The sequence below is a fragment of the Schistocerca piceifrons genome, chromosome 8 (genome assembly GCF_021461385.2).
Source record: "Schistocerca piceifrons isolate TAMUIC-IGC-003096 chromosome 8, iqSchPice1.1, whole genome shotgun sequence".
NCBI classification, from domain to species: domain Eukaryota; kingdom Metazoa; phylum Arthropoda; class Insecta; order Orthoptera; family Acrididae; genus Schistocerca; species Schistocerca piceifrons.
In genome coordinates this window covers 59,310,541-59,322,614 of record NC_060145.1, presented here as the reverse complement: position 1 = coordinate 59,322,614, position 12,074 = coordinate 59,310,541, and the positions used below count along the sequence as shown (strand labels likewise).

At 36.5% G+C, this 12,074-nt stretch overlaps 2 protein-coding genes across 4 annotated transcripts in view; one reads left to right on the top strand and one right to left on the bottom strand.

Annotated features, from left to right (window-relative positions):
* Positions 1 to 4,558, top strand: part of LOC124711596 (GDP-L-fucose synthase) — a 43,642-nt gene extending 39,084 nt beyond the window's left edge. For all 3 annotated transcript variants that reach the window (XM_047241752.1, XM_047241751.1, XM_047241750.1), the window contains exon 7: positions 3,619 to 4,558. In XM_047241752.1, coding sequence (XP_047097708.1) covers positions 3,619 to 3,857 — 239 coding nt within the window. In that variant the 3' untranslated portion in view covers positions 3,858 to 4,558. The remainder of the gene's footprint in view (positions 1 to 3,618) is intronic.
* Positions 4,559 to 10,853: 6,295 nt separating this feature from the next.
* The window catches only part of LOC124711187 (HIV Tat-specific factor 1 homolog), a 580,556-nt gene continuing 579,335 nt past the window's right edge, over positions 10,854 to 12,074 (bottom strand). The window contains exon 8 of the mRNA XM_047241116.1: positions 10,854 to 11,401. Within this exon, the coding sequence (XP_047097072.1) occupies positions 11,068 to 11,401 (334 nt within the window). The 3' untranslated portion in view covers positions 10,854 to 11,067. The remainder of the gene's footprint in view (positions 11,402 to 12,074) is intronic.

The window sequence follows — 12,074 nt, the reverse complement described above, 5'->3', positions numbered from 1 at the left end:
AGGAAGAAATTACTAGTAATGTAGATTTTTCTACACCATAATACTCTTATTTTTGTTTGTAATATGTTCAAAGGAATGCAGTAAAATGCTTTACTTACATCACATAATACAAGTGACACTGTCTTCTTATTCTAAAAAGTTAAAGTCTGATCAGCAGTTTCCAGAACAGCTGCTGCGGTATTTTTACCTGACTAAAATACGTACTGACTATTGCTATGGAGGCCATGTTTTCCAAAATAATTGCTTAATTGAATGAACATGAGTGATTCAAATATTTTTGAGGATATTGGCAACTGGTTAGTAGTTCTAGGGGAGCTGTTTATCACTCTTTTGGAATATGAGGATAACTTTGGAGATTTTGAATGAATCCAGAAAAATTCCATACTCTGTACATTTATTTAAAGTAAAATTATTCATTTAACTACATAATTAGACATTTAGTTGCAGTCCATACTTTTTGGAATTAGATAATGTGAAAACAGTTTTAGACGTCATCGAGCATGATTTTGTTCCATTGAAACAAAGGTCTTGGGACCAAGCAGATCCCTTGCAGATATGTGGTCTTAATTTTATCTCAGAGTTATGTGACTGATGTGACAGAGTAGTCATTCAATTCTCCTGCATCAAACAGAATTTAATATACCTGGCTGGAAGAATTATCTTGTCTGATAGCTTCCCATGGTGCTTTATACTTGTTTGGAGCATATTCTGTGTACCTTGCACATGCTACTTTTTTAGCTTATATGAGCGTAGCTTTGTAATAATTTTACTTGTAAGGTAAGCATTGTAATCCAAATACCTCTGTCCAGTCCCTTGATTATCCTCACTTTTATATATCTGATACCATATGAGCATGTTTTCTCTAATTTTTATCAGTTCTTTTGTATTTTTATGTTTGAGGGGCTAATTTTTATTAACAGAGAGCATGAAAACCATAAGCCTCTATATATTTTACAGAAGTCATCAAAGTCATTTTCAATTCCAATTTTTCTTCTTTGACACTTGCATACAGAGTCTCAGTTTGCATTTTTTAACTTGTCAGGAAATAAATAACACAATGTGCTCCTCTCTCTAACCTCTTACTCATGCCACACTAAATTCATTTGAATAAGTTGGTTGCTTATGATAAAGTGTTAAAAGCAATGGAAAATAATCTGCAAATACTCCATTGGCCATATTCAGAAATAAACAGTGAAATCTTTGCGTCAAGTGAGGAACTGTAAATGTGACTGCCACTCATTTCACTTGCAGCAATTTAAGGTTCCTGTCTAACCACACACTCCGAAATTACCATATGTTCGGAAATAAACAACAAAATATTCATGACAAGTAAGAATATGATTGTTATTGCTCCATGTTTCACTCACAGCAATTAAAGCTGTCTTCTTATGTTCCTACCTCATCACACAGTCAGAAATTGCTACATATTCAGAAATAAGCAGCCAAATATTTATTTCTTCCTTCATTCTCTTGCTGCAAATGTTAAATAACATTGTATATTGCAGAACATACTTACATTACATTCATAAAAAGGTGTCAGAATGTGGTAACTACACTAAGATGGAAAAAAAATTAACATGTAGTGGGATGCGAACCTATATGCTTGTACTCAATAAACCATGACATTATCCATTATGCTCTAGCTTATTCATGTGAGTTTCTGTCTCATTTACTGGCTATCACAGTGTCTCTTTAAGGCTTATACCGTGGATGCGTTATTAATTGATATATTACATGAAGGATGATACATTTTCAATGCACTTCTGCCTTGAAACTGCATACTGCAAGTGATAATACAGAACAGCAAAAGATGGCAAAATAAACATGTTGCGTGCTGCATCAGTTGTCAATACTGTGTGCGACTTCTAAATGATGTCATCTTTGTGGGAAGTGTTGTGATGTGAGTGTTATCTGTTGATTATTTGCATACTTTTCATTGAATTTATGCATGCTCATCCTACTATTATGTCTATTGCTTTTTCCAATGCTTTGTTTGCTAGTTTCTCAGCATAAATATTGAAAAGCATTTTTGATAAATAATACCCTTGTCCAACACACATTTGATTACCTGCCTCGTATGGGTTCTCATTTCCTGTTTTCACTTAACTTATTGTCTCCAGTCTACAGTTCCTTTACCAGTTTAACAGATGTACATTTATCTGTTAACTTCTAATATTCTTTGTCGTGTCATCCTCGAACATCCAATAGCATGTCACATTCCTTTTCCAGGACTTCACTAAATCTTCTGGCAAAATGTCCTTGTCATATATTCTATTGATAAGGTTGATCAGTCATTGCTTAATTTCCTAAGGCCTTCAAGTGCTTCAGCTGTTGTTTTATCATAGCCCATTGCTTTCCTCATTCTGTCACTTTTATTGGTTTGCTTTGGTTCCACATGTTATGTAGTTGTTGTGATCATGAGCATATGAACATATAATTAGGGAAACTTATTTGGATAAGGACAGTGGCAAATGGGTGAGTGAAGTACGCACATGTCACTCGGGAATCTACTTGTGAATCAGATTAGTGAGATAGTGAATTGAAGTGCAGGCAGTTGTGCACTTTGCAGTTTTTAAGTGTACACAAGCTTACTTGTTTATGAGCATGAATTTTTAGTCTGAGAATTCGTTGTTAAATTCTGTGTCCCTTCAACTTCAAAGACCTACTCTGATTTGATCACCACTTTATGCCACCATTGCTTGGCACAAAGGAAAAATGTCATTTATGTATACTTTTTTTGGTTGAGGAGGAGGGGATGAAACTGAACAAATTACTGTGCCCAGATATGATCACATGTGTGGAATATTAATGGTGTTCATTGATGCTAATGTTGTGACTCATTGCATATTTTTGTTCAGTTTATATAGGAACCATGGAGTATGTGATTTGTTCACAGTTAATTTTTCATGTTACTCCCCGTTGCACCATTTACTTTGAGCACAGTACACCAACAAACATGGACAAATCATGAAAACAATTTTAAACCTTGGGCAGCCACCTATATAATTTGTAGGGTAAGGTAGGAAAGTCCCATTAAATTTCAGCAAGAGGCACCATCTTGGTTCTAGTGGTTATTTTAATGCAAAATTTAAATAATTATTCAAGAAAACATAGAAGATATTCCATGTAGGGTTAGAAAATATTCAACAGTGAATTCCCATCATACAAGTTGTGTCCAGTTAAAAGCCAAATTTTAAAAGATTGTAGAGCATTCCCTATCTCCATAACTAACAGTTATGGAGATCTGCAGCCACCTGGCTGTAGTGTAGCTTGCTGACTGAAATAAGAATGTGATTCTACAGATTACTTACTGAATTTGTATTTGAAAGTTAAAATAAAATTGTTAGTAATTAAAAGTTGCTGAATGTGTTGCTCCTGGGGAAAAAAAACCAGCAATCTAGTACCATGCCATTTGGTCAAGAGATGACTACTTTCAATAATAGCTCATTTCTTAATTAAGTAGCTGACAGCCCACCTTGTTATTCTTCCATTCTATGTTACATTGTATAAATGTGTGGGTTATGGCAGATCTTAGCTGTAAAATTCTGTATGTGCAGTATTGTGTATTTGAAAAATTATTAATAATTGTTTGTAGAAGGAAGTCCTTTAATGTTTCAGTTGACGAGGAAGATGAAGTAACAATAAGTAAAGCTGCAGAAACCATAGCCAAAGCTTGGGACTTCCGCGGTCGCCTGGTCTATGACACCAGTCAGGCAGATGGTCAACACAAGAAGACAGCCAGCAATGCAAAACTGCGCAGCTTCCTACCCGATTTCAAATTTACTCCATTTTCTGATGCTATTCAGCAGACTGTTGAGTGGTTCCGTGAAAATCACAAAAGAGATGCTCGTTTGTAGGCACATTTCAGGCTTCGTCAACTTGTTACATATCACTTGTTCACGTGTTTCAAAATTGGAAGCTAACAGCATTAAGTTAACTCTGAGAAAGAAGGGGGTGGGGGTGATAAGGGAAAGGAGGGGTTTAAATTCCTGTGACATCCAAAGCCTTTAATTGCATCTTTTCCTAACAATTTCTGAATTTTAAGTTTAAAATTGAAAACAGCTACATGTTAGATTGGACTTAATTTCCATCATCACCATGGTTCTGTTGCTTCCTTAGTGAAAATTTTGAGAATGATTGAAGACTCTCACTGAAAGACATTCTCAAATATTTCAGTTTTAGTTTTCAACTGTTTCACTGAAAGACATCAAGTGAGTTCCTTACTAGTATTTAATGGAGAACACTTTGTTTTGAGACTTAATGTCAGTTGTTAGAACTTTGCAGTTTATGAATTTCAAGATGTGTAATACCTCAGAAATCCATTGTTATCTGACTACTGTAATGGATTTTAACAAATCACAAGCAGATAAAAGAAATCAGAATAGTAGAGTTTAAATCACGAGGATCTGGAGATAGTATTACAGTAATTTTCTTGAAGAAAAATTGTGTATATTTTGTAATGAATTGTATTTGAGCCTTATATACACTTCTTCCATTATGAGGCTGTGCAACTATGTGAACAGTTTCTCTGGCAAAAGCAAATAAATATTTTTGTTAATCTGTTGACTTTGATCAGTGTAGAATATGGACTCTAAATAACCCAACAATATCATGTAGTAAAAGACTGCTTCGTCCAATATACCAACTGACTGACTCAAATTTTAATTACTGCATTGGTAATGAGGATAGTATTTTCTAGTAGGAACAAGCACTTATATATGAGGGGGGGGGGGGGGGGAGAGAGAGAGAGAGAGAGAGAGAGAGAGAGAGAGAGAGAGAGAGAGAGAGAGAGATATGAAAACGAGACATATGGGAAAAAAGTAAGTAAACTGTTTATTATTTTTGAAGTAATTAACATAACTGTTAATACCTCTGCCCCACTGTGAGATAAGACGGTCAATGCCTTCATGGAAAATGTTTGTGGGTGCCTATACAAGTATGATTGTACCCAGGCAAGTACCTCTTAATCCAAAGCAAATCAACAGCCACAAATGGCTTTCTTCTGGGCTCCAAAAATATGTCAGTCATATGGGGAGAGACTGGGACTGTATGGATGATATGTAAGAGCTTCACACTAAAACTTCTGCAATGTAATGCCGGCCCACATTTTGCCAAGGTTGTTTAGAGTACACTGTGGGACTTTCACTTGGAAGCCCTTACACATCCTTTGTACAGTCCCAATCTCTTCCTGTATAATTTACATATTTTTGGAGCCATGAAGAAAGCCATTCTTGGCCATCAGTTTGCTTCAGACGAAGAGCTGCACACCTGGGTTCACTCGTGGTACTGTAGGCAACCGCACACATTTTTCCATGGAGGCATTGACCATCTTGTCTCACTGTGGGATAAATACCACACATATTACTCTTAGCTTTCTACTCTTATTAACTGTTGCATGATGTTTTGTCAGTAACTTCTGCTTTACTTCTTACCCTGTCTTCCACCTTTAAGCTCCCAGGTTTTCAAATGACGTCCAGTGCAGTCCCCAAGAATCAATCTTTCCTTCTCATCCCTTCCCTGACCTGGGGTTCTCAGTGACTCTTCTGAACTGTCCCCATTTCTTGAACCTCACCGGTCCTTTTCCTTCATCCCTCTTCCTTCCTTTTCAACCCTTCCACCAGGAGGAGGAGCCACTGGTTCCTAAAACTTGCTCATGCTCTTAACCTTTATATGTGTCTTCCCCTGCCACCGCTCAGTGAGTAGACTTTTTTAAATCTATCCAATTATTTTATTATTACATTGCTAGGAACATAGTGTTTCACCTGGTGTGTGGCACAAAAATCTGTAACTGCTTTAGTTCTGTATTATATTGCAGACCATTGCCCACTTTCTTAAAAGACTTCTTGCACAGTAGATTCTGTTTGTTTTCCAGATCCATCAGTTGATAACACGTCTGGACTAAATGAAATCACAGTGGCTGAGACTTTGATCTGTAATAGAGAAAGACTGGAATTCAAATGCCTGTCATGTGATGCTGATATAGGTTCTGTGTGTTTTTTCTAAACCACTCTAATGGATTATCAGAATAGTTTCTGTATTAAAGTGACGGCGAGTCCCATCTGTATTCCTTATCCAGTCACAGATTCTTGTTGTATTCCAACTCGAATGTTGATGTGACTTGATAGTCTACCCAACCTTCCTTTCATTTGAACACATTTTGTATTTCCTTGTGCAGAAACTTACACAGCCAACGTACAAAGACTATCCAGAATGTAACCTTTATTCGATGTAGCATGGGAAGCAATTTATTGGTGGGGGAGATTCAAAAGTTGTAACACTGACTCATAGAGTAGGTCAGTGTCCTCAGAACTGCAATAGCAGCAGTGATAAAGTCTCATTGCTTTTCATTGGCTACAGTAGTGATTCAAAAGTAATTTTGCAATTGAAAATACTGCCAAATGTGAAATATGCTGTATGGACTGGTTTTGGTTGCAGTCTCAAAGTTGTTGCCATTCATCACAAAATTTATGCTGTATGCAGACTGAATTCATTGAGTGAGCAAAGGTGTTGGGTATCAGTGATGACACTTGTTTAAGAGTCGAAAAGCAATGTTTAAAATAGTGATAGAAGTGGGTGTCTGTTTGTGCTCAGCAATGAACTGGTATAGAAAATTGATGTAGAAATTTGTGAAAACTGGTGTTTCAAGATATCTCAACATTTAAAAATAAGGTTCTTTTTAGGAAAATGGTAACTAATGCAGTGGATACAAAAAAGAACATAAAACTGTAAATGAAAGGTACGGGATACACACACACACACACACACACACACACACACACACACTCTCTCTCTCTCTCTCTCTCTCTCTCTCTCTCTCTCTCTTTCTTTGCATCTGCACTTATTGCACCAGAGAGGCACAAAATTCTCAAGAGAGCCAAAATAATTTTAAGGTTGATGCAAGAAGAGAGGTAAATTGACCTTTGGGATGGGATTTGAGCAAACAGTTTACTTAGAAGTGCTTCAGATTCTACAGAAAGGTCAAAGATTCTAGTAATGTGCAGAAATGGCTGTTCAAAATGGCATTACATTGTGTGAGAATAAAATACAGCATAAAGAATGGAAGCAAAAGTGATTCTCACTCAGTATTGCATGTCAGTATATTCAACGAAGAGCTCTTTTGTACATCTTGAAAGTATGAGACATATAATTCAGTGTAAGAAACACATCAATATTGATTGCTTTCATCATCTTAGCTTTGTAAATTGTTTTACATGAGATACATCTCGAAAGTTAAGGTGTGATTAATTAGAAAATACGACAGCCTGCAATAGCTAGCTTATTCTATGTACAGTGACCACATGTGTGTATAGTTAAACTTTCTTTTGCTGATCTAGGATTTTATATATCTCTATAACATTTACTACACTCAGTGATTTGGCTTCTCAGTGTAATTCTCTGAATTGAGACTTTCATTAGTCTACAGCATTAAGTAAAAGATTAGTAAACCAATGGCATCTTGCATTTAACAAAGGCTGTATGAGTGTGCAAAATGGGAATAACATATTTGGTGTCCAAACAAAACACCGTGTTGTGTGTGAATGAAAACCTGTATGCAGGCTGTTGCTTCAGAAGATTGACAGGTGTCCTGCACAACACTGAACCATACTTTTAAAAAGTAAACTTTTTTTCAGGAGCTTACTTCCCTCTGATATTGTGAAGGAGAGGAGCTCATTTCCCTATGATACTGTTATATATGCTGGAACACAGTATTTCTGTTGTCAATATAGAGTCTATACAGCATTTAATACACTGGCATTGTTCAGTTTCACCACAGCCAAAAGAACTCCAACACAATCCACAATCAGAACTTTGGCTATTGTTTTGGGTCCAAAATCAGATGCTTGTGGGAGATTTCAGAGAACTGCAATCATCATCAGGAGCATACTGTCAAAAACTTTCATAACAGACACCATTCATAAGTGTTAAAGGTCTTACCAAGCGGCAGCAGAACACACAAATAAAAGGAGGTTACAATTAGGCAAGCCTTCAGAGCCAGAGGAGGAGGAGTGGCGAAGAAAAAGGACTGGAGAAGTCTAGGAAAAGGGGTACAGTTGGGAAAAGTCATCCAGAACCGCAGGTAATGGACCCGGACAGCATTTATCTGTGCACTTACAACTTTGTACTGCTGAAATATACGGTTTTTCTATGTTGTTGCAGAAATAGAAAGTTTATTTTGAGAAATTAGAAAAACACAGATCAAAACACAGTGTTTATTGCAGTAAAAATCTTCACAAGCAGCAGCAGCAGCAGAGGAAGATACTGAAAAATCTTAACTATTCCTGTTTCAGTTACACTAAACATGTACATTCACCATTACATTTTCAGTCTTCAGTCAATGGCTCTTGCCAAACAAATGCGCAAATTCGATATTCACTTGGTAGTGCTGATAGAAATCCCATTTTTCAACTGGGGTACATTGACACATATCAAGTAAATCTTTCTGCTTGGCAATTTTGATTGGCAAAAGTTCATCATATAAGATAAGGAAAACTAGCAGCAGATTTCTTTTTGCTTTTTGCAATACCTCTCAGTTTCTTTATAACGCTTTGACAATGACCACAGTTGAAGGACATTAACTTTTTATTCTCCTTAGTGTAGTAGCGTCATCAGATAAAATATGTAGCCAGAAGTATGGAACAGAGTTACTTTGAATGAGCCTCTACTCAACCCTAGGTCTCCTGCGCTGAGATCCTTGAAATCTTCTGGCTCTTTCTTGCAGACAATTCATTCATTGTCCTTGGTGTTGGCAAAGACTGGATTCACTCATCTGAGTAATACTGTATACATGAAACTATCGTATGTTAGTCTCTATAGGAGCAATGTCCCTATCACGTGCCACTAAGCTATTCCCAGTAATGAATTTCTGGTCTACAAAAAAAGGAAGTCCTCTGTCAGTTATTCTGCCCAATGCAACAATTACCAGATTATCAAATTCTGAAACTTATCATTGAGTGGAGTGAAACGGGTAAGAATGTACTTCAGAAAGCATGGAGACATTGTTGCTGTGTCTCTTCTGGCAATGTTTCCATGCCAAAAGCACACAGAAGCAGTTACTTCAGGCTGCATTCCTTGGGAAAGGACATGCGTTTTGTGCACGCTTAGATCTGAACTTAAATAGTAACTTAACACTTTTATGAGTGGAGGTGACTTTTTGCTTTGGAAACGATTCTTGTGTTTCTTCACAATGTCTGTCACGAGCTTCGATACTGAGGAGAGACATGTTGGAATGCTTTAGTCTTTTGTCTTTGAGGAATGAACTGCTCTTTAATTTGTTGATCAAAATTTGCACTTTGCAAGGTGTAATACACAAAACATTGCATAGTGTCTCTTGACAAATGCATACTTGACTGATTTCTAAAGGTAAGTGATATATAAGTAAACAGTGATGATGACTCTCTCTCTTCTGGTGTTCATCTCTTCCCATCAGCTATCTCATTGTTCTGTAAAGCCAAAGACTGTGTCTGCTTCTCGTAATCGAGTGAATAAAATCTCCAAAAGAGCTGTGCCTTATCATTTGCCAATAAATCTTGACATGAAAACTGCCAGTGGCATTTTCTTTTCTACATAAGAACTAAATTCCATCCTTAATATTTTGAATATGGCTAACAAAAAGTTTCCATTGTATTTCCATCGTTAAACTAAATTGTGTGTGTGTGTGCGTGCGCGTGCGTGTATTTTTTATGAAAGCCTTGCTGACCGAAAGCTTTATTTGTGACAATCTTTTTGTTGTGACTATCTGTGACTCAGCATCTCTGCTGTATGGTGAGTAGCAACTTTCCTTTTCGTAATATTGTTGCTGTTGGCACTGTTTTGTAATACTGATTACAAAAGTCACCAATAAATTCATTTTTTAAATACTAGCAATAAAGCATGACCCAGTGTGGTGGGGTTTCAGTTTATGAAACAAATGTGTTCAAACATCATCATCTTCACATAGTCCACTCCCTATACCTATCCTCTGTACCAAGCACCTATGACAGTAAAATTGAGACACACGTCACATATGCTTAAAAATCTCATAAAATGCCTTTTTGAGGTGTGAGTAGTTACCACCATACACCAGAAATTGCTTCCTTATTCACTTTGCAACAATAAACAAACTGACAGCACAACACAAGAGTAACTATGTAATGGGTACTACACTGGTGTACAGCTTACACTGTATTATTATTATTATTATTATTGTTATCATCATCATCATCATCATTCAGTAGTAGTGGTGGTGGTGGCAATTGTCAGACACAAAACACTGGCAGCCTAAGTCTCTCATTTTCTGCCAGTTGAGAAGTAAGGAGTCCAGCAAGCAAATGATTTACACACAATAGGCCTGAGTATAGTGCACAAATTGTAACTTGATTGATTTTAAGTGGGGGTGCAGGAGAAGCATGTTTCGTGTACTCTGTAGCTGCTCTCAATCTGCATAGTTAGCTTTTTCCCCATGGAGTTGTAGCTAGCACTTGTGAAGCACTGCAAATTGCTTCATTGTTCTTTCAAAAATGAAATTAGAAATAAGCAGTAACAATTAATAAAGTATCTTAAAACATCTTCAAAAACTAAGTATCATTTAACTTTCTTCATTTAAAAATGAAAGGGTCACAGAAAATTTTCATTTTTAAAGTGTAGTTAGGCGCTAATGTTGAAGATGGTGGTGGTTGCGGCAGGGGCATGGGTGTTACTGATAGCTGATTATGCTCAGTGGTAACTGTTTCAAAGGATGGGAACCACTTACAAACATATCTTCAAGAATTGGCTGACTTTTGGACTATGTGCATAGAATTTGAAATGGGACTTTCTGAAATTATTTTGAGACAAAAATTCTTATTTTCTTATTCTTTATTAAAAAGTCCCCATAATAAAAGTTCAGTAATCTTGTACTTTATTGAACATGGTAGTTTTGTACAGTAAGATCACATAATTACATAGTTCACAATTGACAACATGAAGCACATTTCATTGTGCCCTTAACATATGGATACTGATCTTTACATAACAAACTATATAACTTACTTTTCACAGAACAATCTTTACACTACCATGCAACCAGCCGAAGCCAACACTATTACATCATCAATGACTATGGCCATCTGCTTTCTTTACACTTTCACTTTCATCACCATCTTCACCCTCAGTATCAGCATCACTTTCACCACAACTGTCATTGAGGTCACTTTTCACCTGAGTGCACCTGTCTCCAGTGCTTTCTTCATTTGTTGTTTCATTGTTTTTCTCCTCTTTGCATGTCACCTTATCATCAGTGCCATTTCCTTTACTGGCAGCAGTACTTTCATTGTCAGAGCTTGTGTCTGTGACTGAACCTGAGGCCTTTTTACCTTCCTCACTCTCCAGGAACTGTTCCCATTTCTTCAACCTTTTTTGCACTTCTTCCTCTGTTTCCACAATTCTGTAATACACAGATACATATGTTAGTTTAGAGTATCTACTGACTACAGGTATGAAGTGTGATCAAAAAGTAATGGAAATTAAAGTAGTGGTCTTTATATGCCAAGTTTTGAAATTATTTTTATTTATCTTATTGGTACACGTGTTCCTGATGTATGTTTGCATTTTCATATGTTTTGAATATTTAGTTTACTCCTGATAGTCAAAATGGATATATGTGTTTTTGTGTGGTCAGCGAATTTTTACTTTTGAAAAAGAGGGTTCAAAGAATCTGCATTAAATTTTGCTTGAAAACTTTGAATAAAGTGCAGCACCACATTCAAAATGCTGACTATCACTTTTGGTGAATCTACTATGAGTCAGACAGGAGTTTACCAGTGGTGTGTGTATATGACTTTGAAGACAACTGCCCTGGATGCCCTAGAATATCAGTTACTGATAACAATGTGTAATAACTAGGAAAAAAAAATCCAGAAAAAATACCAGATCAGATGTTGCTGATGATGTTAGCAATGAAACATGTAGCAGCAAACTGTGTTCCTAAATTGTTGAATTTTGACCAAAAACATCGTTGTTTAGATGTCACTCAGGAATTGCTGAATGAAGATCAGAACATCTAAAGAAGGTTATTCCAATAGAAACTGTCCGAAAAGCCAAGACTGGGGGGGGGGGAG